The 27,557-nt window shown below is 35.7% G+C and overlaps 3 protein-coding genes across 11 annotated transcripts in view; 1 reads left to right on the plus strand and 2 right to left on the minus strand.

Annotated features, from left to right (window-relative positions):
• The window catches only part of phtm (phantom), a 68,631-nt gene extending 61,042 nt beyond the window's left edge, over positions 1 to 7,589 (minus strand). The window contains exons 1-2 of the mRNA XM_069040553.1: positions 7,377 to 7,589; positions 4,999 to 7,312 (exon numbers count right to left, since the gene is read on the minus strand). The gene's annotated coding sequence lies outside the window, so the exon portion shown is untranslated. The remainder of the gene's footprint in view (positions 1 to 4,998; positions 7,313 to 7,376) is intronic.
• Positions 7,590 to 7,957: 368 nt separating this feature from the next.
• On the plus strand, positions 7,958 to 23,924 carry mRpL4 (mitochondrial ribosomal protein L4). 9 transcript variants are annotated; one of them, XR_011157446.1, is made up of 6 exons: positions 7,958 to 8,373; positions 8,423 to 8,690; positions 8,740 to 8,986; positions 20,992 to 21,080; positions 23,151 to 23,835; positions 23,888 to 23,924. XR_011157446.1 is itself a non-coding variant. In XM_069040701.1 (4 exons), exons 1-3 carry the CDS (start codon positions 8,046 to 8,048, stop codon positions 8,957 to 8,959), a joined length of 816 nt encoding a protein of 271 aa, XP_068896802.1. In that variant the 5' UTR covers positions 7,958 to 8,045; the 3' UTR covers positions 8,960 to 8,986; positions 23,151 to 23,924. The 9 variants fall into 9 exon arrangements, 6 of the variants coding, with proteins under 6 accessions (XP_068896802.1, XP_068896803.1, XP_068896805.1 ...); XR_011157447.1 differs by having other exon boundaries at positions 23,151 to 23,331; positions 23,617 to 23,924; XR_011157445.1 differs by having other exon boundaries at positions 23,151 to 23,924.
• On the minus strand, positions 12,830 to 27,057 carry cact (NF-kappa-B inhibitor cactus). The gene is made up of 4 exons (XM_069040698.1): positions 26,888 to 27,057; positions 21,619 to 21,943; positions 19,809 to 20,164; positions 12,830 to 13,784 (listed from the first exon to the last, which is right to left on the minus strand). Exons 1-4 carry the CDS (start codon positions 26,934 to 26,936, stop codon positions 13,390 to 13,392), a joined length of 1,125 nt encoding a protein of 374 aa, XP_068896799.1. The 5' UTR covers positions 26,937 to 27,057; the 3' UTR covers positions 12,830 to 13,389.
• Positions 27,058 to 27,557: the final 500 nt, after the last annotated feature.

Here is a 27,557-nt window from a genome sequence, read left to right on the forward strand (position 1 = left end):
CGAATCATTTATAGTCTTCAACATACTTTTACAGTCACTAGTTGTTTTGACCATGGACCCTTTTCCACCTCGGGCTTCGAGGGGAATGCAAAGTGAGAGGTTAGTGTGAGTTCGAGGTCTAAATAGCTGTCATTGGTGAAGTCCAATACTGAATAAAAACAAACAAATACGAGTAGGTACACACCGCCACAATAGAAATAAAAGTAACGCCAAGAAAAACTTTGCTCAGGATAAAAAAGGAGCGAACCCGATTCGTGACGGATGCACGCCTTGTCGTTGTGGTTTGTTTACTTATGCTAATTCAGGAAGACTAATTAAAATTAATTAAATATGCAATTTGAAGGCATAAATTTAGTGAAAGCTCTGGGGATACCCAGTAGGCAACTAGCATCGCACATTACGACCTTGCAGTTCAACGAACTCCACCTCGATTAGACCAATCAGCTAATCAAGAAAAAATGTCAAGGAAATTGAGAAAATTTCGAATCCCCACCAGGACAAACACCCTTCCACATTTGGAAATTATCGTATTTCGTTTCAATAACAATAATTAACACAACGCGACGGCGGCGGTCGTCGACCTCTTCGGAAGTTTCGTGTGCGGAATTCTGGTTTGTATTATGAAGGGATGTAAGGGCAAAATTTGTTTGAACGGCTCCATTGCCGTTGACACGCATTTTGGCAACTTTCAAAATGTTTGTCTTTAGTTGGGAGAAGGAGTGCGAACTGACCCACAAAACGCCGTAAACAAGAGTCGGCGTCTTCGGCACCAAAAAGCGCAATAAAATGTATCAGTAGGTTCGTCATCCCTTAACGATGTACGTCTCGAATCGAGTGTTTTAACACGAAATTTCCATCACAAATCATTTGACACAACAAAAAAGAAACTGAACGAAATAGGTAGACCAATATGTACTTTGAAAAAATGTGTGGCATAAGTTCCATTCAAAGACTAGAACTACAAAAATAATAAAACTGTATATACCTAAAAAAGAACATTTATAGCCGTTGGCAACGTCGTAGTTTAAAATTAAGAAGAGCTTAAAACCTTGATTACAATTATTAAAATCGTACCAACAATTGTTTTTAAGCTTGGTTTAAAAATAAGGAACGTCGGTGTATGGTCGGTGCAAACGGCCATTAATCTTTTTTTATTTTATTTGTATGTATATGTATTTTAAGATTTTATTTATTTAGGGCAGGAGTCGATGCGGCAACCGGGAAAACGATAATGTCTACAAACAACAACTAACTTTTAATATTATTTTTATATTGCCGTCAGGTGAAGACACGGGAGTGAATTGGAGAGTGTGTCAATAAAATGCTAGTTTTGACAATGAAAGCAATCCATCTGGACTCAACAAAACAGTGAAAAATGAGTTTGCTTTAAAAAATGTGAAACATTGACAACAATCGAATATTAAATAAACATTCAGGGCCTACTATGGGTGGGGTGGGGTGGTGGGGAGTTATACAGGATATTTCACGAGTAATAATGAGCCCGACGGAATTGAAAATGCAACCCACAATACGTTTCCAAAGTTAACGTGGACATTTGTTTTTTGATTTTAAAAACATGGTTAGCTGTACAGTTTTGCAAATTTTGCCATAAACGTCGTTCGTTTGGTTAAATGAAATTGTGAAAAACCGAAGAGTTTTTGGGGGAAATGTCTATTATTGTCTGCATAAACGCGCAACGGCAGAAGCATTTTTATTACATTCGCTATAAATCAAAATCATGTCTGTTTTCTCATCGTTAAAATGTCAATTATGGCAAATAAAATTACTGGAAGCAAAGCAACCATGGATTCATAATTTCATTTTATAATAATACGATATTTAAAATAGCTACGTTCACTTTGAAAATATCGAGCGATCAAATGAATTATTAATTTGTAATCGAGTCATCCATGGATTTGAATCCGTATGTCTTTGCGATTGATACTCGTATGTCGAGATCTAACCTGTGTTTCGTGCTGTAATTATTGTAGCATGGAGTTCAAGTAACGACGTACGGTTTCGGATTCATGGATAACTCGATTACAAATTTATTTGGTCGCTCTTTATATTGTGGGTTGCTTTTTCAATTTCGCCGAGCTCATTGTCACTCGTGAAATACCCTGTATACAGGGTTGTTAAAAAATATGGATACAGCTAAATATTTTCAGAACGATATTTCAGAGCTCGTTGAAATTTAGCACACAGTTTTTTTCTACCATCATTTATTTTGAAGATACAAAGCTAACTTGATTTTTTTTTATGGCACGGGGGGTCAAATTTAATATCTTTAAAAAGAATATTTTTTTGTGAAATCAGTGATATAACACATGCATATCTTATTTCAGTTATAAAAAATTATCGAATTAATAAAAGTTCCGCCCTCATGAAGATGTATAGCGTAAAACTGAATTCACGTAATTTTCACAAATGGTCTGGAGATCCTGGAGTTTTAATATTCTGATGTATTTCGATTTCAGCTTGTGCAGACTGATTCACATAACATTCCGACCCTAACGAAATTTAAATACAGCCAGCAATACGTTTTTCATTCATAACTTGATCCAAAATAATGAATAATTTTAAACTTTTGTCTCATATATCAATATCATATCGATTAATTAGCAAAAATTACTTTAGAATTATACAAAAAGGAACTGTCAAGTGATTGTCAATAATGCCAGGAGTGTCCAGATTTCATATCTCGTAAATAGAGGTATCAAGTTATCACTGAATAATGTATTACTGGCCGCATTTAATTTTCGTTAGGGTTGGAAAGTTATGTGAATCAATCTGTATATCCTTATAATAATGTCTAGTTACTTATTTATGTTTCAATTAAATTTAAGTTTTATTTTTAAAAAAAGGATACTTTTGGTTCTTTATTTTCAAAATTAAACTGAGGCCAGTTCAATTGGAAGGGTACAATGTGAAAGGGAATTCTCTGATGTTGGTCGATTTTCTGTGAAATTTAGTACCGTGTCACACTAGCTTTACATAAATTGAAATAATACAAACGACTGTACCAGTCAAAATACACACATCCAAACAATGCTGTTTATATGCCTATATCTTAATATCTTAATTATTCTCATAAGCTTTACTTAAATAAATAATTAATTAATTAATTGACTAATTAATATTGATGTTAACAGTAATTTCATTACCATAAATTAAAACAGTATAAAAATGCTCATAAGCATAAAACCTACAGTGTGAACATAAAGTTTGGAACAAAATTCATAGTAGCGTTATGTGATGTTTTTTGGAAAATCGCTCGGACAGGTCGAATGCCATCCTGTGACGTACAACTTGTTTAAATGACGTCATTGGTTTTTGGGCAATGACGTCATCACCAATTTTTTTAAATGACAACCCCCACTTTTTTCTTCTCTTTTTGATGGACCCTTCTACTACCTCAACGACGAATGAAAAAAATTGGTACCTTACAAAACAATTTTTTTGAGAAAATGGCAATTTTTATTTAAAAAATTTAATTTAATTTTTAATATGTCACCTGCATTTGTGCGAAAAGGGGTGACCAAAATTCGGCGATAGTGCGCGGTTTGTTTCATACGCGTCTACGTTTTTGCATCTGCAGCCACGTTTAACACAGTTTTTTTTTTTCTTGCAAATCAGACGTCTTTCAAGGACGAGTTTTTCCCTACAGCATTTTTAATTGACGATCAATTTTTTGATGTAAATCTTAATTGATTCAACATTTTAAAAAGGCATGTAAAAATTACGTTTTTAAGACTTGGGTGATTGCATTAATGGGATTTTATTCTTCACCGTCTAAAATATCTGCATTTTAGATTTCACAAAAATCCGCGGGAAAATAACTGAGTTATTAGGCTCGAAATTCTTAGCTGAGACACCCTGTATGTAAAAGGTACGGAAACCCAATTCAGCCTCAAAAGGCCCCTGACTGTTTTTTATTTTCTAAACTCACATAAAATTTGTAAAGAAAAAACGCAAGGCTTGTAAGATTTGCAGAGAAAAATGTCGTCTGCACACTTTTGGATTTTACTGTTGTAACTTGTTACAAAGAAAAAATAATCTTCTAAAATATAAAACACGATCATTTAAACAATTAATATAATTTAATAAAGGAAATCCATATGAAGAAATCGCCTCAACATAAAAATAGTTGAGGATTTGGTGAATACATTTTTAGATATCCATTTCACTATTAGATAGTGTTTAAATATTTAAAAACAAAAACAAATATTAATATCCCGACTGTTTTCAATTTTGTTATGAGTGATATCTAATACATAATTAGTTAATAGTTATTTACATAAAAGTCAGGAAAACATCACACTACTAAAGAAGAGCTAAATTGAAATACGAGGCACTTTGGCCGAGTATTTTAAAGCTCTGAGTCAAGTAAGAGATTTTACTGACGTGTTTTGTATTACCTAAATTTTTCCGGAAATCATAAAAAAGACGAAATTTACAAATTTTAGAAAAATCTTTTACAAATTCCACAAAAATCAAGTTTGTCAATTTTGTTGGCAACTATAGTTACAAAGTAAACAACATCGAAAAGATTTCATCAATTTTGTGCGTGTTGTGAAAAATTGTTCTTTTTCAAGTACCTTTTTTATTTTGCGTCTTGTAAAGTCTTTACAGTAGGTACTAGTCCGGAAAATTCAATTTTCCTGCGCGTAAATGAGCAGGAAAATGTTGTTTCCAAGACGATTTCCGGAAAAAATTTATAATTTTTTCTACTTGCATAACTAAATTTTAAAATGCTAATCAAAAAATTAGGTTTTTTTTTATTTTTCTGATGAACACAAAGTCCAAATTTTAGCCACAATATTTCTTAATCAGTACTTAATTGTATTATAAAAAATAATCTACAGATAATTAACCATGCCGCTTACACAACCAGCCGCAAACCCAAACATAACCTCAAAAACAACACCAATGTCGTTACACAAGCATTACCATCAGTAAAATTCTGAAACCGTTATAAAACAAGAACAAAATACTCACATTTGACAACAACTGCGACAGTTCAAGATGTCTTCAAAATAAAATTTTCTTTTTATCGTCACTCTTAATTATTTATACTCTGCTTCATGCATTTCAACAAGAGGCGCCAGCTCTCAAGGTTACATTTCATCCTAACACGTGTTAAATAAGATCTCTGTGAGTCAGGTGCGCATCCTAGATATACCTATTCTACCTTCCTCAAACTCACTGGTGATTTCAATATGAAGTCAAGTTACAAAGATATATTTCTAATTAAGTTAATAATAAAATAACATTAGCAGGTATAATTAAAAGCTACAACTGACGTAGATAACGTGCATAAATAAATTTGATTATTTTTATTGTCAAGAAAGATTTGTATTTTATATTTTTTACAGTTGTGTCCGCGAACTGGAAATTCAAACATTTGCTTTAATAGTGGATGCAAGTTATTTAAAATTAAACATTTCTCCCAATATTTCATTGCACAGAATTTCCATTTTATTAACACATAAGCACTTCAACATGAAAGAAAAAAACTCTCTCGTTTAATAACCGATTATCGTGCGTCAACAATTAAATGTATAACCTTTTTATCCTGTGTTTCGTGTAAAATAATACGATCGACTTAATTCCAAATTTTATTATATGTCCTCGTAATTATTTGTAGTCACAAAATATGTAATAAAAAAAAATACGATGACGAAGATGCTCAAAACGGCGACTAAATCGCACAACTAACTTAAAACCTTCTTATCCAAATATTCTAAATTTGCAATTAACATTTAAAACTATACAACCGAGGAATGAAAATCATTTCAAATCAGCGACATCTTTGTTGCGCTGAACTGATGAAACAGTTAGAAATGGAGGCAATCTGGTACCATCTTCGCAGATAAATAAACCACATCAATCAAATCAACTTTAAGAAAATTTTTATTTGATCTAAAGTTTTTTGTCACACGTCTTGAAGCGCAAGTGGTATTTACCATAACTCAGCAACATACATTAACATTATAGGACCAAATAATACTAGTGTCATTGCTTCAACAATTATTTCTTCCATCAGTTTCTTCTATACAGTTGAATGATTTTCGTCATTAAAAATCAATATTAATATTGGTAAAGCTGAATTTGAATTTGAAAGTCTCTTGGAGACATTTTATTCTTCTCTTCTTTTAGAGACAAATTGTTTCTCATTCAGTTTTTTTTTTGTTGTTGTTACTAAGCCGACCATCATTTTGAGGAATTGAATTTTTTGTGCGAAGTTATTGTGTCCTCTTCTCGATAACATCTAAATCCGTTTCAGAAAAATAATTTCAAAATGTCTTTCTCAACAAGTCTATTTTTACCTAAGTGAAGAATGAATAATTTTAAGTAGAGATAAAACAATGAATACACAATAAGACTCAACATTTTTTTACATCAAATTTCATGTTAATTACCTTCTTAGGGGGTCATTCACGAAACTCGGTAAGGCTCGATAAGGCGTTGCAAATTCAAAACCATGACAACCGATATTGTTGAAGCATTGCATTTGCCGTTTCGTTAACGATTTGCAAATTTGCAAAGTTTCGTGAATCTCCCCCTTACTCAAATGATCCTTTCTTTAACCTTTTACGTAAATATTATTTTCCTCTTTATTAGATATGTTCATTCATGACAATTCAGGAACTATAGGCCGTGCCAAACCCAAATAACCACCACCTGCTGAATTAAGTTGGTGAAAACAAAATTACACCTAGTGTATAATGGCAATTTTGATATTACTAAAATGCTAGACCAATCAAATCTAAGTACACAACGTTGCCAGTTGATTTTCCGGGTAGAATGCAGTGTTGGTGGTTACTTGGTTTTGGCAGACTATACATATTTGCAATGGAGTTCTTTAAATTAAGATTAGGAAATGAATTCCACATTTAATCCTTTGAGCAAAATCAAGGCCACACTGTGAGGCTTGATTAAAGTTTTCAAGGTTTAGGGCCAATTTACAAAAGTTAAATTAAGTTAATCATAGTCAAATGCGAGATTAACTGAACATGTTATCAGACCGAACCAATCGAAGTTTTGGATTCATAGATAATGGTACATTAAATATTTAATTATCTTTCTATAAACTGTATCTGTAAAATTTCAAATTTAAAATCATTTCTTTGAGTAATAAACATTGTCCTTGTACAAAATTTTGTCTGCAGTCAAGTAATTCTAAGTTGAGACCAAGTCTCACATTGTTTTCTTTAATAAATTAATACCCTTCTTTGCCCAGAATTGATTTCCTCTGTTAGCAAACTCAAGTCTTTCCTCATAATCTGATGATTTCTTTCTTTGATCTATCCTTAAAGAACAACAATGGTTAGTTTAGTCCTTATTATATGTATCTGATCCTTTTTTCAAAATACCTTAGACATAACCTTCACTAAACAAAGAATCCATCCGAGACCATTTTAATTTTATAAATTCATCCAAGATAATCTTCCGTCAACAGTCTATTTCGCATTCATCTACTGGAATTTTTAAATTCATAATTTCTGTTCTTAAATGGTATTTAAATTTTGACTTTTGAGCTTTGATAAATTTTTGACCATTTTTGACATTTGACGTTTTAGTTATCTAATGTTGGTTAACATGGAATGGATAATCAAATGACCCCACACATTTTCACATCATTAAAATGTAAAATTAATTTTAAAAAACCTCTTATTTTATCTTATACATATATTTGCGTTGCATGTGGCTTTAATAAAATGTATTATTTAAAATCTTTATGAAAACGGTGGCACCATTTTTAAGGTGTATGTAATATTAGAGATAACATATTAAAGTTGCTATGGCTTCTACGGTTTAGGCCAAGGAGTTTGTACGACAAAACGATGTGAATCCAATCCAATATTGGATTTTTATTAATCCCTGTCGTGTTTGAAAAATAATGGAACATCATTTAGCATTTAGGAATTCAAATGTTTCTTTTCTTAGATTGGTAGCTATGACGCATGACATTGTTGGTGAATGCCCATGAGCGCCGATGAGGTTATGTTATTGAATAATACTAAAATTAATAATTTTTCACGATGCTTTCGAATGTAGTTATAAAATTAAGAATTTCATTTCCCGTATTTAGAACTCTTTCATCCTCTACTAATGTAGAACCCCGTCAACTTCCGTTTCCCCCAAAATATCAAAAACCGCGTCAAGTGTGGTTAGAAAACTTTGATACCATCGAAGAAAAAAAGCTCGGAATAATAGAGTTACACCCAGAAGTTTTTGCCGTCAACCCTAGAATTGATTTAATTCACGATAACGTTAGATGGCAATTTTTATACAGGTTTGTTAGTTATGCACACACAAAATCAAGATTTGAAGTGAGAGGCGGTGGTCGAAAACCGTGGCCCCAAAAAGGTGTGTACTACTAATTTAAACAAATTTTGAAGTAACAACATTTGTTCAGGTTTGGGTAGAGCTCGACATGGTTCTATAAGAAGTCCATTGTTTCGAGGAGGTGGTGTAATTCACGGTCCCAAATCACCCACACCTCATTTTTACATGTTACCATTTTACACTAGAATTCATGGATTGACATCAGCCTTATCAGTGAAATTGGCGCAAGATGATTTACATGTAATTACAGATTTAGAAATTCCAACTGATGAATCTAATTATATAAATGAATTGGTGAAAAGTAGAAATTGGGGGCCTTCTGTTTTGATAGTTGATGAGTATGATGTGTTGTATTGTTAGTTTGTTTAATAAAATTCGCAATTTTAGCCTGGATATTATGCCAAGAAATGTTACAGCAGCTACTGACACTATTAAACACATCAATCTGATGCCGGTATATGGCTTAAATGTATATTCAATGCTTAAACATGATACTTTAGTATTAACCAAATCTGCAGTTGATGTACTTGAATCAAAATTGTTAATGCACTTGCACAAAAATGATGTAAAGCCTTGTACACAGAAGTACAAGGTGAACCAAGTATAAAGTCTGCTAATAGTCAAAATAAATAATGTAAGTATTACATCCTGCTACATTCTTTACTTTATGTTCCTAAACATTGTACAAACATGTTTTGATCAAATAATTTCCCCCAAAGAAAAAGATTTAAGGTGCAACTTTTTGCATGTTTAATATGTATGTACATAATAAGAACATTTTATTATAATGTTTTTTTTTAATTATTCATCAGAGAGCGAAAAAAGTAAAATAAGATTCAAACTTAATTTTGGAAGGAGAGTTATAAGAGGGTAAAATAAAAAGTGTAATACTAGCGTAATTGTCTTTATTTTTACTTCATTATTAAATATCAGGTGTTTTTTTTTAATTTCACCTCGTAGTAGGCGTTGAAGAGTCGATTGTGAACGCACCACTCGTGTAAAACTAAGATTTAAACAGCTGATCTGTGATCCGTAACCTGTATAGTGTGTTCACAATCGACTCTTCAACGCCTACTATGAGGTGAAGTTTAAAAAACACCTGATATGTACAATACAATACTATGCTCCATGTTTTGGCGCTATTCCAGAGGTGTAAGTAGACTATTCTACTTTTGTATTTGTGGAACATTGTTGTATTTTTCAACGACCTTCAGACCTCGGACGTAGCGAAATGGTAGATTATTTTCTAACTTATCAAACAAACTGCAGCCTCACTAATGCCCTTTACCCTCCATTGGTTGCACAAAAGATTTACATTTTCTCTGATATATTAAGATTTTTTATTTTGTGTTTCAAATTGCAAAAAAAAAAAATTAAAAGTATCTCTTCTAACATTTAGATGATCTGTTTTGTCGGAAATAGTCACTTTTGCAGTTACAGTTAAAAAAAGGAGAACATTTTATAAATGAAATATAAAATGATCTCAAATGTTCCCACTTTAAAAAATATTTTGTGCTTATACCAGGTGTATTATGAAAAACCTTTGGTGCTATAACCTCCTTATTTTTTATCCGATTTTAATAAATGATATGTCAAACAAAATCGTTTTAAATGGGCTACAATTTGAATTGATCCAATATTTGTTCTTGAGTTCTGTTTTTGACAAATAATAATCAACTTTTTTTTTTCAAATGGCACTATTAACTTTTTTTGCTCAGTTTTATAGAGATTTTTATTTTAAATATGAAAATGTAAACAACTATGCTCATGCATAGAAGCAAAAAGAAGAAATTAAAAAACGATGTATTTTTTTTTAAATTAAGCAGTCACATTAAACAGTAATAAAAGTGCATTCTAATTTTGCAAAGTGACTAAGAGAGCCATGGACATTCAAGACAATGTCTATTTGACTCCGGCCAATAACAGAGATGATTTAATAAAAAGAATCGTAGCAGTATGTGAACAAATACCACCAGAATTTTTATTAAACGCCGCAATAGGCGTCAGTGGAAGGTGTCGAATGTGCCTTAGAGAGAATGGAAGTAATTTCAAACATTTGCTATAGTAAAGTTATGGTTACTTGATTTTTGGAAATTCTATTTTTTTTTATTAAAAACAAATTTTTGATTTTTTATTTTAATGTTTATGTACATATTCAGAAGATAAACATCTATCAGAATAAAGATAAAAAAATATACAGTGCAACTTAAAAAAACAAAGTTAGCTGCGGTCTGTCAAAAAATATAATGTTAAAAAAAAATCATGGCATGTCGGGCTATAGTGTTTCTAAAACGATTTTGTTTGACGTATCATTTGTTAAAATCGGATAAAAAATAAGGAAGTTATAGGACCTAAGGTTTTTCATAATACACCCGGTATGTACATAATTTACACTACTGAGGCAGTTTTGCCGTAGGAAATTAAAGCGATGTTGTAATGAGACCTAATCATCTCCCCATTCATGTTATCATATTATTGTGTTTCCTAAATCGATGCAGGACGAAGACACGTAACTCGTTAATTTTCTGAGCGCAGCTGGTGACCGCTGGTTAATTACGACCTTACCTGATGATTGTTTGTGAACCATTAGTAGTTTAGTACCACAACAATCTTCAAAATATCGTCAACAGTGTCAGACTCTCGACTTGATTTTAGTACATTCCTTAGCATCATAATTTTGTTACCCTGCGACCGCATTATGTCGGTCTATTACCGTATCAATTTTAGCCGTATCCAGACCGCACACATTAGACATTTTTCAATCGTGGTCCCAGCATTTTACCTTGTTTATTTATACCCTAAAAACATAACGTCTATAAAAATTCTCTCAAATGCACAGGATAGTCACGTCAGGCAATTTTGATCCTTTTGTCATATAGGATGATTCATGAAGTGTGGTAAATATTTGAACGTGCGATAGGTCCCCTGGCCCCTGAAAAAAAATAAGAAAAAAACCCTCTGAAAAGAAAAAAAAAACAATTTGAAAACTTTTGCTGGTGAAAAAGTTGCATTTATGAACTAATAAATAGCTCTCAAAAAAAGGAACAAAAACCTAACACAACGTGTCGGATGTCTAAGCGAAAGTTCAAAAAACAATCATTCATAAATATTATTCAATTCGAAATTACATCTTTCAGTATCGATACAGATGAAGTTCGTCTACGGTATTTATGAGATTTGAATAAACAAGTTGTTTCATGTGGCCCCGTATAAAAAAAATCACCCGGTGAACATCAAAATTTTGTAAACATTTTTCTCGCATTGAAACGAACTAAACGAATTGTATTGTATGTATTTAAGTAGTTTTGTGCTTTGGTTGTTTGTACATACGTATAATAATCGTTTTTAATTTAAGTGCATCTATAATACTGGGTGATTACTGAAACTTTCACATTTAGCCAGCAACGACTACATCATATTGCAATAAAACAATAATAATATTGATTGTCTGGCTTTTAGTCGGTTAGATTTTTCTTTAAAACGTGAGACGCTTGAATAATGTGTATTTTGTGTTGCATAACAACTGAAAACATTAAATTTTCAATCATTTTTGTAGAACGCATTTTTATTGCCTCGTATTCCTCGTAATATGTGATAAAATTGTTTAATTTGATATCTTATTTTCCAAATTATATCTAATTATTTGAAAACAATCAGAATTTCTTAAATTTTTACCACCACTGTTAACAATACAAAGGGAAACAGTAACCTTCACGTAAGTCGAAATTAACGAAAGTACTAAAATCAATGATGATGAAATGAAAATTCGTTAGCAACGTATCTGTAGATGCGCGTACAAATTTTCACTTGAGTAAATTTAGAATTACGATTCGATTTCTAGCAGTCTGGTTCTTCTGATATCAGAGTAACGTACACAGTCGACAAGCTCAGATACCGGAATACCTTGAAGATTTGGAATAATTTGGAAATCAGGCTTCTACAAAGGGCATAAATCAATTAAACCGTGTAGTATTGTAGTGTATCGTTACGTAACAGCTCGACTACTACCAAGTTAATGAACTTTACATCCTATTGGAAATAGCAATTGTTTTATTGGTGGAATAAAACATCGTATTTCGCTGGTTGTTGCTGCATTCATTGTGGTACACGGCATCACTTAGGAAATTCCAACAATGTTGGTGGTGTCTGAATAACTCGGGAATCCCCAAACTTATTAAAACTGTAATTTGCAAAACATATTTAGTGCATTGCTAATTCAGAAGCGTTTGCTCTTTTCAATAGCCGCGCCATTGTTGGCGTGATCGCCAGCAAAAATTTCATCAGCGAAATGTTACACATACGAAGGAGTCTCATTGACGCTCGTATGATGATACACATTCTTGCGTATCAAATCCTTATTATTAGATGATGAGATGTAAACGACCTTGAGCAGAAAAAGCGGTTTGCATTCTCGAGTTAATCGTTTGGTCACTATACCTGCGGATTTGTCCGATTCCACCGAAATAAAACAGCGATCTGGTCCTTAGATATATATTTTTTCAATATGTGATAGTTGGCTAAATACGAACTAAAAGTAACAGAGACAGCTAAAGTGATACTATGTACAAAATTTTCAGGAGAGAAATGATAATCCAACAACAAATAAATATAACAGTAATTTTAACTAAATAATTTACACGAGAACACAATAGAAATCCATTTTTTTTAGTCTTAAGTATTAATTTCGTGATAGAACGTCACGAGTACCGAAAGCATTCCCACTACTTGTGAAAGAATCGGCATCACCATCGGAATTATGTACAAAATTATAAATTAGAAAAATATATTCGGGCTTTGTTCCTTCACAAGTAGTATGAAATCGTAGCTGTTAAAGATGTAAGAGAAAACATATTATTCATCCGGAACATACACACTGCCAGATACGCATTATACAGTGATGACGTAAATATTGATCACAGTTAGTATCTAATATTTGGCAACTTTATTCTTTCTCCTTCTTCGTCGCTTCGTTGGCTGCCGTGAAGGCTGTTCGTTTTTCTCCTCCTCATTGAAGTCCCTCCGTTTGAATTCAGATTTCTACGCACTTGCGTTAACCAAGTTATGGACGAACAACGTGCTCGGATTTTCGTACATCAGGTCGGATTCGCTGTCGCTGTCGCTGTAGTACTCGTCCTCACTGTTGAACGGTGACGGAACTCCCCTCGATCTGAGAGCTTTGGCGATGGTCGACGGCACCGGGAAGCCCAACTGGAGAGCGCTGCTCCCTCCGTAGGTCACGGCGTCGGCGTTCAGTTTCGCGCATTCCGACAGCAAAAAGTGCGCCAGACGTTCATCGCCCCTTTCGATGGAGTAGTGGAGGGCGGTGTAACCCTGGCGACCTTCGCGGGCGTTGATGTCGGCCCCGTACCACACGAGGTGGCGGAGGACGTCGATGTGGCCGCCGACGGCGGCAACGTGTACACAAGTTTGACCTGCAACAAACGCACATCTTTACAAAGCCGGAAATAAACACACAAAAATTAAGAACTTTCAGACAGGGTGGTTGATGGACCGAGTTTGTTTGTACGCACGTCTACAGGAATTGTACTGTGAACCTTTTGCACATAATAAATATAAATAAATGCGCAAATAAATAACGTAATAAATAAATAAAACGCACTGAGATTACGTGGTTGCTAACAAAATAATATAAATCATGACTACACGTTATGTGATTGGTGGTAACAGAATGAAATAATAGTTATTTATTTAACGAGTTCGTGTGTACAGTTGGTTGCAAAAAAATCGGGAAACGAAAATTTTCCTAATGTAAACTTGATTTTGTCAATTAATTGTCTACTTGACAATACATACCTATCAAATAATTTAAAAAAATGTCATTGAATTTTGACGTTAATTCTAACCTATCTCTTGTAAAAAGGTTTCACACGATGGAAAAATTGTAAAAATGTGTCAATTTTATTCTGACAGTTCCCGTTTTTTTTTTGCAACCAAGTGTAAGCGTTTCAAAGGCCCACGAGTGCCAAAAAAGTCCAATTTACACACGAACGAGTTGAATACAACGTTTTTTTGTTTGACGAGTCCCTTAAAGGCTACAAATCGCTTAAAATCTTTAAAATTAGCTTGACGTTTCGATATGATAAGTTGACATTTATCAAAATCCGTTTACACAGGAGAAAATTCTCAAATTCTGACAGTGTCCAACAAAAAAATAAATTATGATGACAACTTATAGTTTACATTAATATTTTGAATATCGCTGACCGTAAATTGTTGAAGATGGGTACGAATCATTTACGCTACTCGCTACATAAGTTTCGTTTTTAAATTTTAAAAATTGCTTTGTTTTGTACCATGTAAAAGTTTTATATGTATGAAAACAAAACAAAAAAGCCAGAGCTTGGGTGCGGTTCGAACTTCAGACAATTATTTTATCAACGGTCAAATATTAGTTTAACTCAAAAAATAATAATCGAACAGTTCAACAAAAATCCTTTTGCCGAGTTACTTTTTGAGAAAGTATAATTATTTTTTACCCGTTGAATATTATTATTTTAATTCAAAAACCAGTAAAAGTTTGTCTTCTTCTCCTTGCAAGGATCAATTTTATTTTAAAGTGGGAACTACAGCTAACAAATATTTGTTGATTAAGAAATCTTCAACCACATCTTTTTTATTCAGCTTCTGTGAAAAACTGATTAGATATTACCGCCTCAATTCGATTACGTTTAATATTTGCTACCGAAATAATAACGATTCCAATAGATAAACGTGTTTGGTAACAAAGGATGTTTGCATAACTAGCAAGGTTTTTCATGAGAAACACCAAATCAAATATTATATACATTAGCAAAACAGCTTTAGCGAAACATGCACCTGCTCCCGAATCTCATAATAAAGTCATTTATACAGGGTGTCTCAAAATTCGCGAATTCCGAATTCAGAGCGTTGTAGGGGATCACTTCAGTAGTCCAAATATGGAAATTTAAAAAAAATCGGGACCCCCCACAAAGATACATTGGTCTGAAGGTGCACTCTTTGAAGTGCGTTTTCTTCAAATACAGGCTGAAAAGTTCAGTGTTTATTGTTATTTAAGGTGTAAACGATTGTGTAAAATAATAACGTAAAACAATTTTTTGAAGAATAGCTTTACTTTCGAGTATACTTTTTTTTTTAATTTTTTGTAATTTTTCTTAAAAATGGAACGGCAACGTAGGTAGAATAGTATTTTGTCACTGTGGATATGAAGGCTGCTATGTACTGAACAAAATTAAAGTGCTTATATCTTCTTCAGGAAGAGCGATTTTTTTTTCTAAGTATTTTTCGAGCTCCACTAGGTCTGAATTGGGAATTCGCGAATTTTGAGACACCTTGTATATTTGTATTTGTAAATACTTCAAGAAAAATATTTAATAAATAAATACAGATAATGTTCTCTTTTACAAAACCAATTCAAGTGAATTAGCGTCATCATTAAATAATATATTTTTTATTTTGTAAGGAATTGCAGCTGTAATCGGTTAACTTGTTACATTTTCATGTTTTGACGTAAGCGAGACATTTTTTTATAGGAAAAATCTACCAATAAATGATTTCTGCCTTGAATTTTTTAGATGTAAAATTTTTGCATATTTTTTCCCACCGTGGTTACCTATAGTCGGGGCGAGCCTATTCGCACGTATTTACGTTATTGGAGAGTGATGACCCCCATGGCTCGTATCGCTTGGACATTAGCGTAATTGGCCCCCCATTAATTGTCGAAAATTAGGCCGCCTCACGTCAGTCACGTACGCACACGGTTCGATTTGACCCCTCGCGATTTCCATCGTCCCGACGAAAATAAATCGAACCGGGTGCAAAACCGCCCACGAAATCACGCGCTCCGATTTTTCAGCTTAATTTTAGCCGGACATTGTTTTGGGGCGATTGCACATCGGTTTTGCTGGCGGGAATTTCCAAAACACACGTTTGCGAGACCGCCCATCCGCGAAGACTTTCTTCGACACCCATACGGTCCGCGATTGTTTTTTTCCGGCCCACACTGCTACACTTCGAGACGACAATATCATCTTGGCATATTTAAAATGCCGGACCGGCGACCGTGGAAATTCCAACGCTGCAAAAACCCGAAGGCTCGTTTAGGGATTGTTCTTGACAGCTGACCGGAGCTCGGCACGGATCAAGGTTTTGCCGGCGAGCAAAAACCGAATCCGGTAGAGGGTTCCTGGATTTTTTCCACAATCTTTTTTCCCCATATATGGCGAAAGATCGGATGCAGTTGCTGCGACAATACCGGCGGGGTGCGTGATTCAACGGTCCTAAAATGGCCAGTCCCGAAAAAACGCACATTCCGGAATAAATTTAGCCGCCATGTGACCGCTTGCCAGCACCGAAAACTCGATCGAACTCCTCGAAATAGGTCGGCGTTTCCGCGTCGGACTTCCTGGATTTGGGGGATTGTTCAGGTGGGAAAATGGAAAAAAATAGATTTGGACAGGATTAGACGGCCAAAAAAGCACACCGCCGTCGGACGACCGAAATAGACGGGGATTTATTTTTGACGGTGGCAAAATATGCGGAATTCAATGCCGCCGCTGCCAGACGCGTCTGGTTTTCCCGAGGCTCAAGAATCCGCACCATCGAGCCATGCTTAATTATTAATAGAAATGCATTTCAGAATGAACGAAACACTCACGACGTAAGTATGTCCAGGGAAATCCACCTCTAATTGGGGTTAAGTGGCGTTCACGCGAACGGTAAAAAGAGTGGAAGTTCCAAATTGCCACGGTTAGTTAGTGCGTCGATTAAGTGTGGTACCCAAAAAAACTTTTTTTTTTACAGATTTATCAAACATACTGAAACAATACTGTTCTATCAAGACTCGCAAAAAAAATACAGGGTGGTCCCGATATAACCTGCCAAAAAAATTCTGGGTCATTAGAAGGATCTAACAAGTCCAAAAAACCCCATTTTGTTAGGTCCAAAATAATGGGGATAAATTAACCCCTATCCACACCCATTCGACGCTGCTGGCCACAAAAATACGTACCTACTCAGGAATTAATTGTTGGTGTTTGTAAGTATGACAGTATCTAAGCAACATAGGTACCTGAATCGTTTATGACAAATCTCAAATCTGACAAACTAAATCAAATTAATGACATTTATTGAAAACGCTGTACCTACACTGTGTGCGTTAATTCACCAGCTTATTTAGGTACAAAAGCTGATTTTGTAGACTGAGATGAATGAGTAATAAATAAAGTGGTGTTCCTCAATGTGTAAATAAATGTAGAGGTAGTGTGTGCAAAATTGTGGAAGAACTGTGTAACAAGAGTATCGTCTTAATTGTGGTTAAATAGCCAAAATAATGTATTGAATAAATTTATTATACTTTACATATTCGTACTTTCAACTCTAACTGAGAATATCTACTAACTAATGAAAGGTAAACTAGACTAGAACAATTATTTTATAATAAATGTTCTGTGTGCCTCCCGTTGGCATTTAAGCACATTTGAGTACGCTGGTACCAATTTTAATAAACAGAATTCAGCATTTCTGGGTTTTTACGAATCTGGTTCGCGGCGTCTGTTACGCGTTTCTGGAGTTGGCCTCCTGTATTTATTTCAACTTCGTATACCAAATCTTTCTTGTGGTCCCAAAAATTAAAATCCAGAGGGGTTAAATGGAGGATCGGGGACGCCATCGTATTGGAATCAGTCAGAACCAACCTCACATAAATGCGGATGTAGCTCCACAAAAGTACAACGGGACGGAAGGACTCCTTCAGGAAAACGCTCGCCGTATGGTCGCCTTGCCGGTCTTGAATTACCACGTGTTTCGCCATAGAGTAAATGCAAATCGGCGTATTCTTGTTTTGTGAATTTCATAACCTTTTGAAGGATTCGAAAATTTAAAATTAAACTTGACAAATGTCATAGGTGTTGCAGGTACCGTTGCTAAAGAAATTGCAGCCAAGTAACCAGAATTACCTTTTTAAAACCGATTAACTCATTAGCGTACAGCAAATTTTGACCAAATTTTCAATTATTTTTATCTCGAAAACGAAAAGACTTTTATTAGAAACTTTTTTTGTGTATGAGTTCTACTCATCGTCACCTATTACTGGATTTCTTTTGGCAGGTTATATCGGGATCACCCTGTATAGACCCCAGAAAATTCACTGTAGTACACCCAGCTCAGGTTCAAATGTCATAATATTCCTCATTCCTTAGGATTCCAATGAACATTAATACTGAAACACAAGCAGCCAAACACCATCTCAGCAAAGATATAAGAAAGAGTAAACATGAACGAACGAAGCTTTCAACATTTGTTTCTTCACTTCATAATTTTCTTTTCAAATGTCTTCGTACGCAAGAAAATTAAAAACATGAGATCAATAAATTAATATATTGCAAATATAACTATAACATTGTTGTTGAGGCGGGTGTATCATCGCCGACAAAAAATTAATCACCGGCTGGTGTCCAGATGGTTGTTTTTATTAAAAGCGGTGCAGTGGCCACCAAAAAGCAGCCGATTCAGTTCGACATTGATCGTTTCTCCTATTCATTAACACCCAAACAAACGCACCCAAATAGTGAAAGAATTAACAAGTGATCATGTGCGACCTCCGTTGAGAACAACTCTTCGATTGTGGCGAAAAATTAACAGAAATAAACCGGGCAGAGTGGAGGGTTGTACGGGCAAGTTTTACGAACGGATGGATTTACATAAATGCGATAAACATGTATATTTACAAACACGCAAGAAAAGGAAAGCTGAAATCGCCTTTTAAAACTTTCCAATAATAAAATTACACGCCGGGGAATCCCCGATGATCGGATCGATTTTTCCATCCCACCATAATGTCGGCCACAACCGACAAACGTATGTGACGAAGCTGTATTTTTTGAAATTCCCGGTTGCACGTGACTTGGAAAACCGATCACCTCATTGATAAATAAATATATTACGTCGATAGATTTTTGCGTTCAATGACACATCACGTAGCGATGTTGTTCATCATTGTAGTGAGTAATTTTCGTTGGAATTGTGCATCCTGATAATAATGTGTTTTGGAAAAGGTGCAAGGGGTCAGGTGCATAAAACGCGGTTTGTTGACAAACAAAATGTACGAGTAGTAAAAATTCCACGTTTTCTGCCAAAAATAGCGGCCATGTTTATATTCGGCCCGTCTTTCTACACTCGATGTCCTTGAGTCGATCACGATCTGGACCTTGCTTAACTATCGAGGATCGATCGAGTGTCACTAACGCACCGTGTCCTTGTACCAGTCCGATGCAGTTTCTCGAGTTCCGTTACCGTTCGTTTCATCTTACAAGGAACATTTTTGCGTCCGACCAAACATCCATCCTTGCAAGCACATGACTTTTGCATCATAGGAAAACCCGAGTTGTGCGATAAACACTCCGAGACCACCAACGTTCTTTTTAGATATGGTTTTGTACTTCCTTCACCGGACTCACCTTCGTAGTTCCACTGGTCGAGATTGAGTTCGTAGTAGGACTGCTGCGCGTAGCTCAGTCCGAGAGCCTTTCTTTCCTGCTCCTGGACCGGATCGGTGATGGCTTTACAGCAGAAGACGTCGCCGTTTCGGGCTGCTATGTGCAAGGGCGAGTCGCCCCGGATGTTCCTGGGCGACGGTTTCGCCCCCGCCACGATCAACCATCGCACCATCCTCCATTGACCAATGGAGGCGGCGAGATGGATCGGGGTTTGCGCGCTGTCGTTGGGGGTGTCGAGCAATTTGGGATGCGGGGCCATCCTGATCAAAGCCAGGACCACTTCGACGAAACCCTGGGCGATAGCCAGGTGGAGGAACCTGGAACGAAACAAAGGTCACGATGGGGACTATCGTTCGAGGTTAACAATTTTAGCGAAATTTAACTTGGAAATTCCGACTGTGACGATGTTGGTCTGCGATTAATTTCCTGACTCCCCACCACGAGCAACTAGGTAAGGTACGATAACGTACCGTGTGGGCAATGCCCCTCTACACACGAGAGAAAGGCTGTCGATTTCGACGGTTCACATTCGGTATCATCTCTTGCTTGTGTCGCAACAAAGGGGACCTCGATCAAGGCTGGTACTGAACAGGGTACTGTACCGCCTAAACCGTACCCAACCCCTCTTTTCTTATTTTTTTTTTTACAACCTCACCCCAAAAAACATTGTACATACACATTTAGTTTGAGGTTATGTATTAGGAAGCACACAGGCTTCCAGTACCAAGGTCAGTACCATGTCAATGTATAAACAGAAAATAATAACAAAACCTTGAACGGGCTCTAAATAGAAGAAATACACATTTTCTGTCCCACGTATCTTGACAAATTTTGATTTGCATATTTTTTAAAGATTTTGACATCTCTCGTCTTGTTTGGATCAATGGGGAACACCATTGACGTAATTATTTTTAGTCACAAATACTTTTATACTTCGTTCTGATATGTAAGTTGAATAATAAAACAAACTCAACAGTTTTCGTTAACTGAATTAGCATCCTCAGATATGCTACGTGACACAGTCACTCGCAGATTCGGTCGATTATGATTTCAATGAATGAATCTAAACTTGCAGACAACCTAATTCTTGTCGTCAACTTCTCTTATCTTTGTTTATTTGGCTTATAGAGTTTTGTGATTACAGGAAACTCTGGCTGGGTTGCGGTCGGTTCCTTTTCAAAACACAAGACCACAAGATTCGTAGAAATTTTCTGCACAGTTGGCGTTATTCAGGTAAAACCCTTTTATTTAAGGTGGAAATTCCCAACGTTGGTGATTTGAATTTGAACAGTCAGTAAAACCAACTCAGAAAATCACTCCTACGAATCATCGTTCAACTGAACGGTTAGTTTGATCACAATTGGCGTTACATAATGAGGAGAAAAGTGTCAGCAAAGCGAAACAAAAATACAGAAAGTGTCAAAAAACGCCAGAAATTGGTGACCTTGTGACATCACGTTTCACGTGTGTGCGAACTTTACCGATTATGTCATTTGGTGGTTCAGTTTCGGTGAAATTGTTTAATCACTGTCGGAGAACCAAGTTGGTAGAATTGTACAAAGTGGTGATTAGAGCGGGGTTAAAAGTCATCGGTCGTGATAAAGATTTGTCAGGGATCTGTTGCAAAACCGCTTTAAACGTACGAATCGTGACGAAACACAAATGTAAGAATAAAAAATCGGTTTTTCCAGAGCGATTAGAGCGGTTTCGTCCGTCCTGTACTTCATCGACAATCGTTGACTCCTAACCCCCGATAATAAAAGAGACTCACGTATCGCCATCCTCGTCCTGCTGGAAGTACTCCTTCCAGAGATCGTCTTCGGTGGTTTCTTCAACAGGTGGTTTAGATGTGGCGCTCTGCTTGATCTTGGTGCAGGAGAGATCGTTCAGGTCCGGGTTCTTGATCTTCAGACCTGAGAAGCTCTCCGAGAGGTCGACGCCGCTGTCCAGACGCATGTAGTTGTCGCCGGACTCCTGGATCACCTCTTCGGACTTGATCTCGCCGGAAACGGTCAGGTTGGCGCCGGAAATGAATCCACTGTCGGTGGTGGATGACTCGTAGATGCCGAACTTGTCGTCTTCGGTCAGTTTGGCATCTGGAACCGAACGAGTGTCCTTATCCTGTTTCCCGGACATTTTCTTTTTCTCTCTTCGATAAGAAAGCGAACGCACTGCACAAAATGGCTACAATTCGCACGCACTACTTTCTATCTGGGGGCGCGCGCGGTCCGCTCTGACGCTCGAGACTGCTCAGTTGGGGGCGCGGATGTGACACATCTAATTTGGGGGTGGTTATGTGGACGTTCGACACTTTTTTTTTCGTTTTGGTTCGTTGGTCGGTGGCGTCTACACTCGAAAGTTGTTACTCGGGAACTGAGAGTGGATGGCGGTCGCGTGCAACGCAACGGAGGTTTCGGGATTCCCCAGACATGCGCACTGACTTGGCGCCATTTCAAATCTGTCCCACCTAACCTGCACGATTCGGTTTTTTCGCTACTTTCGTCGGATCTCCCGTCATTAACGCTAATTGATGCATCATCGCGAATTTTCTATTACAACAATATTATTTTTGAAAGCGTGGGTGGGTTCGCCTTCTGGTCCCGCTTATTATTATCCCGAGATTTACGATTTGCCAAAGAACTTTCAAAAAAAGACTTGTTTACTTAAAGTGTCAACTGAAATATGAAAATCGTTTACGAATTAGATGATCGTGCGGTATAATAAAATATTCTAGTAATTTTCTCTCTACCAGATGTAGATGAATGGTCTTAGAGGTGCAAGAATCCAATTTTTTTTTCTATATTGATAATTCAAAAGGTAAATTGTCGAAAACGAGTTATCAACACTCGTCTCTTTTCAATGTTATTTTTTCATTTACATACATAAAGTTCATTCAAAAATCAAAAAACCACCAACGTCGCATTTTCCTCGATAATTACTATCGGCAACGCTGTTTAGTGTGAAATTTGGTGAGAATTGTAATTTTGAGGTTAAGTGTTTACAAAATGTCTTGTTTTTCTGGGCATGTAAAAATAACAAGAATCAATAAATAAATGAAACGTGCTGCTAATAAAACAATATGAACGAAATTCAAAGCAATTGAATTTTATTTTGAATCAGATAAATGTCATAAGTTATAGTTACCACCATAGTATGAAAAAATATCTACCTAGGATTTTTTAAATTTTACCAACCTAAAGCAACAGGTGGTGGTTTTTTGATTTTTGAATGGACTTCACATAAATGCAAAAATACTGTTCTTTCATGTGTACGTTTCTTTTTTCATTTTCTTATATTTTTTAGGGTTGAGCAGTTTACAAAATATTTTTAATCTTTTCAAGTAAAATCGTTCTGACAAACAAATTGGAATAAAGAAAATTTTCACCATTGGACACCAACTCCACAACGTCCAAATACGTAATGTGGTCACAAGCGATAGGTATTAATTACCACTATGCAACAGTGAAAGTGAAGATTGTGATTAGTAAGTATAAGAGGCTGATTTATCTTGGTAGTAAACGTTGTTTACGGATCAAGCCAAAAGTTCAAAACAAATTCAGAGGACGATAAACTTCTACAATTACAATTAACATTTTTAGAGCGGGTTCACTTAAAATATGTAGTAGATAAAAGTTTTTGGACAGAAATTTAAAGTGACAACACGCAACACATTTGCGATTAATTTTAAATATAAGTAACATAACTTTAGTTAATTATAAAACGTCAATTTGTTAAACTGTCTTATTTGATCTAACTGCATATATTATAGAATAAACAATTTTTGAAAGTAGAAACAAAAGTAGCAGACATTTTTGGAGTTGGAAGTTGGAAGCAGGATACTCAACATATGTACTTACCTATAAATCTTCGGATGCTTTTCAATACCAATATTTAAAAAATTGTTTCCTACATTGTGTGAATGCAAAAAAATATGTATTTTTTCATCTTAGTGTCTGTATTTTTTATCCTTCTGAGAAGGAAACTTTAGGTAAATGGTGTGTTTATTTGATTTGTCTCCTTACTATAGATAATTCTTGTAGGCATGTTGTAGAACTAATAAATCACACCAGGATGTAATGCTTTGTTTTTGATACTTTGGCCCATCATTGCTTGAACATTCTAGGATAAACGGATTTAGTAATCTCCTAAGTAGCACCACCAAGATTACGTGAGAAAGGCCATCAAAATAACCCGACCTCATTCAGATAGAAGACGCGATGACGTAAAAATTAAAACCATCTTCGGTTTTTGTTTAAAAATGGCGAGTTTTTCAGATTTACGTCAACTAGAATTGCAAGAATTATCCATAAAATTAAACCGAGAAAAATATAAAGATTTTATATGTACAGAGTGTCGTAAAATGACGTAAAGGAAAAATTGTTTATACAATGTGTTCTTTACCTTCTGACGGTATTTTGTTTGAATGTACCTACGTACGTAATTTAGACGTAAAGCAATGAAAACGACCTTACTTAGATTTCTGACTGTGCGACCATGGCTACTTTTCACGCACAAAAAATGCTAACCAGCCCTACCTAGCTATACAAGTCTATGGAATTTTTTCCCTATTTTCTCCTAGTCCAACCTTTAATTGGGAACAAAATTATCTTAATTTTGTTAATAAAGAGGAGTTCTGCTTTCTTTACCTGCTAGTCGGATGGGTTTTCCCATTGTTATCTGTGACAATAGAAAAGGACCACAGTGTCACTTTCTTTATTGCTACACATGAATGTGATGAAAGCTGCATGTGTTATTAATTATTACAGTAATACATATTTTTTAACTATAACCTGTTTTTTGAAATTATTTATTAATTGTTAATACTTTGTTAAACATTTTTAGTTGTATTTTTTCGTAAAAATTTCAACCAACACAGATAAAAGATCAGATATACGAAGTATAAACAATGTAATTATCTGTATTCATTTTTAACTAATGCGGAGAGTGAGGATTAATGTTTCTGTATCAGTTAGTTTTTAATGTTTTGAATCGGTATTCCCGGATCAATAACACCAACATTTTATTTCTAAAAAAATTTAGTCTGGCAATTTTTTTTTTTTTTTAATTAATCTCTGTAACCTTCGGTGAGAACTTAAACCTCACCAAAAGCAACGGTTATCTTTTTATGTTTTTTTTTTGCAGACGGTAAAATTTTAGAAACATACTAATATCAACAAATCAGTGTGGTGTAAATGGATTCATCAGTTTGATTATTCATGGGTGTTACTAATGTAATATGAGATAAATTTTTTCTTGTGATAAGTGATAACACATGTCGAGTAATTCTCACAACCGTCCCGGAAATTTTATCCATATTTGTCACAACAGAAATATGAAATTTTGCCTGATGTTAGCTAATGCCCAAATTGTTTGTTCAGAAAAAACATGACATTGTATCATTTGACAAACAAGGTTTTTCCACAAAACTTTCGTATCCTTCCATTTTACTTCAGGAATAACACATTTTATCAGAATTTGAAATTCCCTCACATGCAGAATTTTCCCAGATATCAAAAAAAATAATTCAATACATCTAATTCTACAGAATATTTCCTTCTAAACTTCTAATCAAAAAAATTGCTGATTTGAACCCAACAGAAAACATGTAGGATTAGGTAGGTATGTTGACTTCTTATTAATACAAATCGCATATTTGCAATGATTAAAAGAATATTATGTCATGTGACAAACAGAAAATATACGAATTATACTTATACGTAATAGAGAGAAAAAGAAAACGGTGGAAACTTTGCAACGTATTGTTTTGAAAGTCCATTTATCTGAACGTCTGCGAGCTATTCTGGTTGTGAAATTAAATGTATTATTTATTTTGATCATGATTTATTTAACTAAATTGACGTACTACAGTTGCGGAGTTAATCTCGTAACATTTGAACTATTTCCTCACATTCACTATAAAAATAAATGAAACAAACATTGGCGAATAAATCACTATAATCTCGATTCATAAAATTTAATACGGACTTTTCTCCCGCACAAGAGCAAATTGACGCATTTTAAGCGGCATTTTCTTCTGCATCACACGGGGCCACATTTTGCAGGAAAACTCGATAATCAAGATAAGATAACGACGAAAGTTCAAAGTCGGGAATTGTCGCAACAGTTTTCAAATTTCCATGTACGAATAAATAAAACACGGCATTACGTCTTTGGAAACACCACCGACGCCTTTTTACATTGTTATCTCTTACCGAGGCGTTATTGTAATGCAGTAGTCTTATCGGTGGACAAATATGCAGGTATTAGTGGCATGCGAGCATTGTTATTTATCGATGCGACGAATTGTATCGGGTTTTCCGAAACATTTGACACACTTCTAGGGAAAAATGATTGTCACGTTGGACTTTCCGAAGGCGGATGACAGTGCAGAAAAGGATACGTCGAGATCTGTGCTTTTTTTGGGAATTTTGCGAGAGTCAAATGGAAACTTCGGGGCGAGGGCAATAGCCACGCGCTCGCCTGAGATGTGGACGCTTCTTGTCCAGTGATTCACGGTTCTTATTGTTGGGTCTCGCTACGAGAAATATTAATCACGAGGTTACATCACGAAATAATGTTTGCTTTTGAGTAAATGGTAAAAATTACCCATTGCGAGATGTCGGTCTAAAGTTCAAAGAATTCGCATTGTTCCAAATAGAGATAGAATCACGAGGTGTACTTGACCAGCCGTATTTTCCTGCGGTGGTAACAGTGAAAAAGAATTCAACCGCACGATTCCCTTTAAAGCCAAATACTGCGGTTGGGACAGTTTCGCGCAAAAAACCAAATTGAAGTGTCACACATGAATCTGGATTTTAATTCGATTAATGGAATCAGTAAGAGTGTCAAGAAAGTAAAAGTGGCGCTCGAACGTGCAACCTCATGGATCGAGCTTTAGGGAAAAATGTTTTGATTAAGCGTTGTCAGTACCTTCAACCTTCCATTGAAATATTTCAAAGCCGAGTCGCTGTGTAACCCCGTGCGCCTCTATTGTGTACGAGTTCAACAGAGGGTTGAAAGTTGAATGACAATTGGCGTACCTTTCAAATGTTGTTGAAGCACAGTCCTGTACAGGTCCACACGCGACATTTGGAAGCCAATAGCGCACTGATGTCACGAACGAAACACTACGAGTTTCATCAACCCTTAACACACATCTCCTGGTGGGATGCGAGCGAAACTTTTCGATTGGAAGCCGGGACGCGAGTGATCAAAGACGAATAAGATTGGTCTACGAGCCGCAGGGCCGGACAACACGATCACTTCGAAACCGGGAATCCCGAACATTTTTCAACCAATCGGCTCGCGATCCTGACTTGTGTTGGTTTATTCGCTTTATTGTTGTTTCGTTGGTATTATTTGATGGCACGTTCGGCAATGGAGTGCATGAGACGATCTGGGTCACGGCATTGACAGAACGGTTTTTTTTCTGTACAGCCTTGCGTTTACCCGAAAATTGTACAGGTGGGATTTTCGTCGCACAATTTTTGGGCGAAGGTGGAGAGTTGGGTAATGTTTTCCCGAAAGCGGACTGGATGAGAACAATTGTTGGCTGACGTCAGATTTGCGACAGAGAGTGATTGAATCAGACAATCAGGGTTCAAATCATTTTGAAGATCTTGGTGGTCAGTGGTGGACCACAATGTGACGGCAATCGATGATTATATACGGAGGAAGAAAAAGAGATCAACAATAGATCCTTGTGGGATT

The sequence above is a fragment of the Tenebrio molitor genome, chromosome 3, assembly GCF_963966145.1.
Source record: "Tenebrio molitor chromosome 3, icTenMoli1.1, whole genome shotgun sequence".
Lineage (NCBI taxonomy): Eukaryota > Metazoa > Arthropoda > Insecta > Coleoptera > Tenebrionidae > Tenebrio > Tenebrio molitor.

Coding starts and splice junctions, on each gene's coding strand:
- cact (XM_069040698.1), bottom strand. CDS start 26,936: ATGTCGCGTGTGGACCTGTACAGGACTGTGCTTCAACAACATTTGAAA. Junction 21,944..26,887: donor GCTTCAACAACATTTGAAAG/GTACGCCAATTG, acceptor GTTCGGTTCCAG/ATGCCAAACTGACCGAAGAC. Junction 20,165..21,618: donor CAGGACGAGGATGGCGATAC/GTGAGTCTCTTT, acceptor GTTTCGTTCCAG/GTTCCTCCACCTGGCTATCG.
- mRpL4 (XM_069040701.1), top strand. CDS start 8,046: ATGCTTTCGAATGTAGTTATAAAATTAAGAATTTCATTTCCCGTATTT. Junction 8,374..8,422: donor AAAACCGTGGCCCCAAAAAG/GTGTGTACTACT, acceptor ACATTTGTTCAG/GTTTGGGTAGAGCTCGACAT. Junction 8,691..8,739: donor TCTGTTTTGATAGTTGATGA/GTATGATGTGTT, acceptor TCGCAATTTTAG/CCTGGATATTATGCCAAGAA.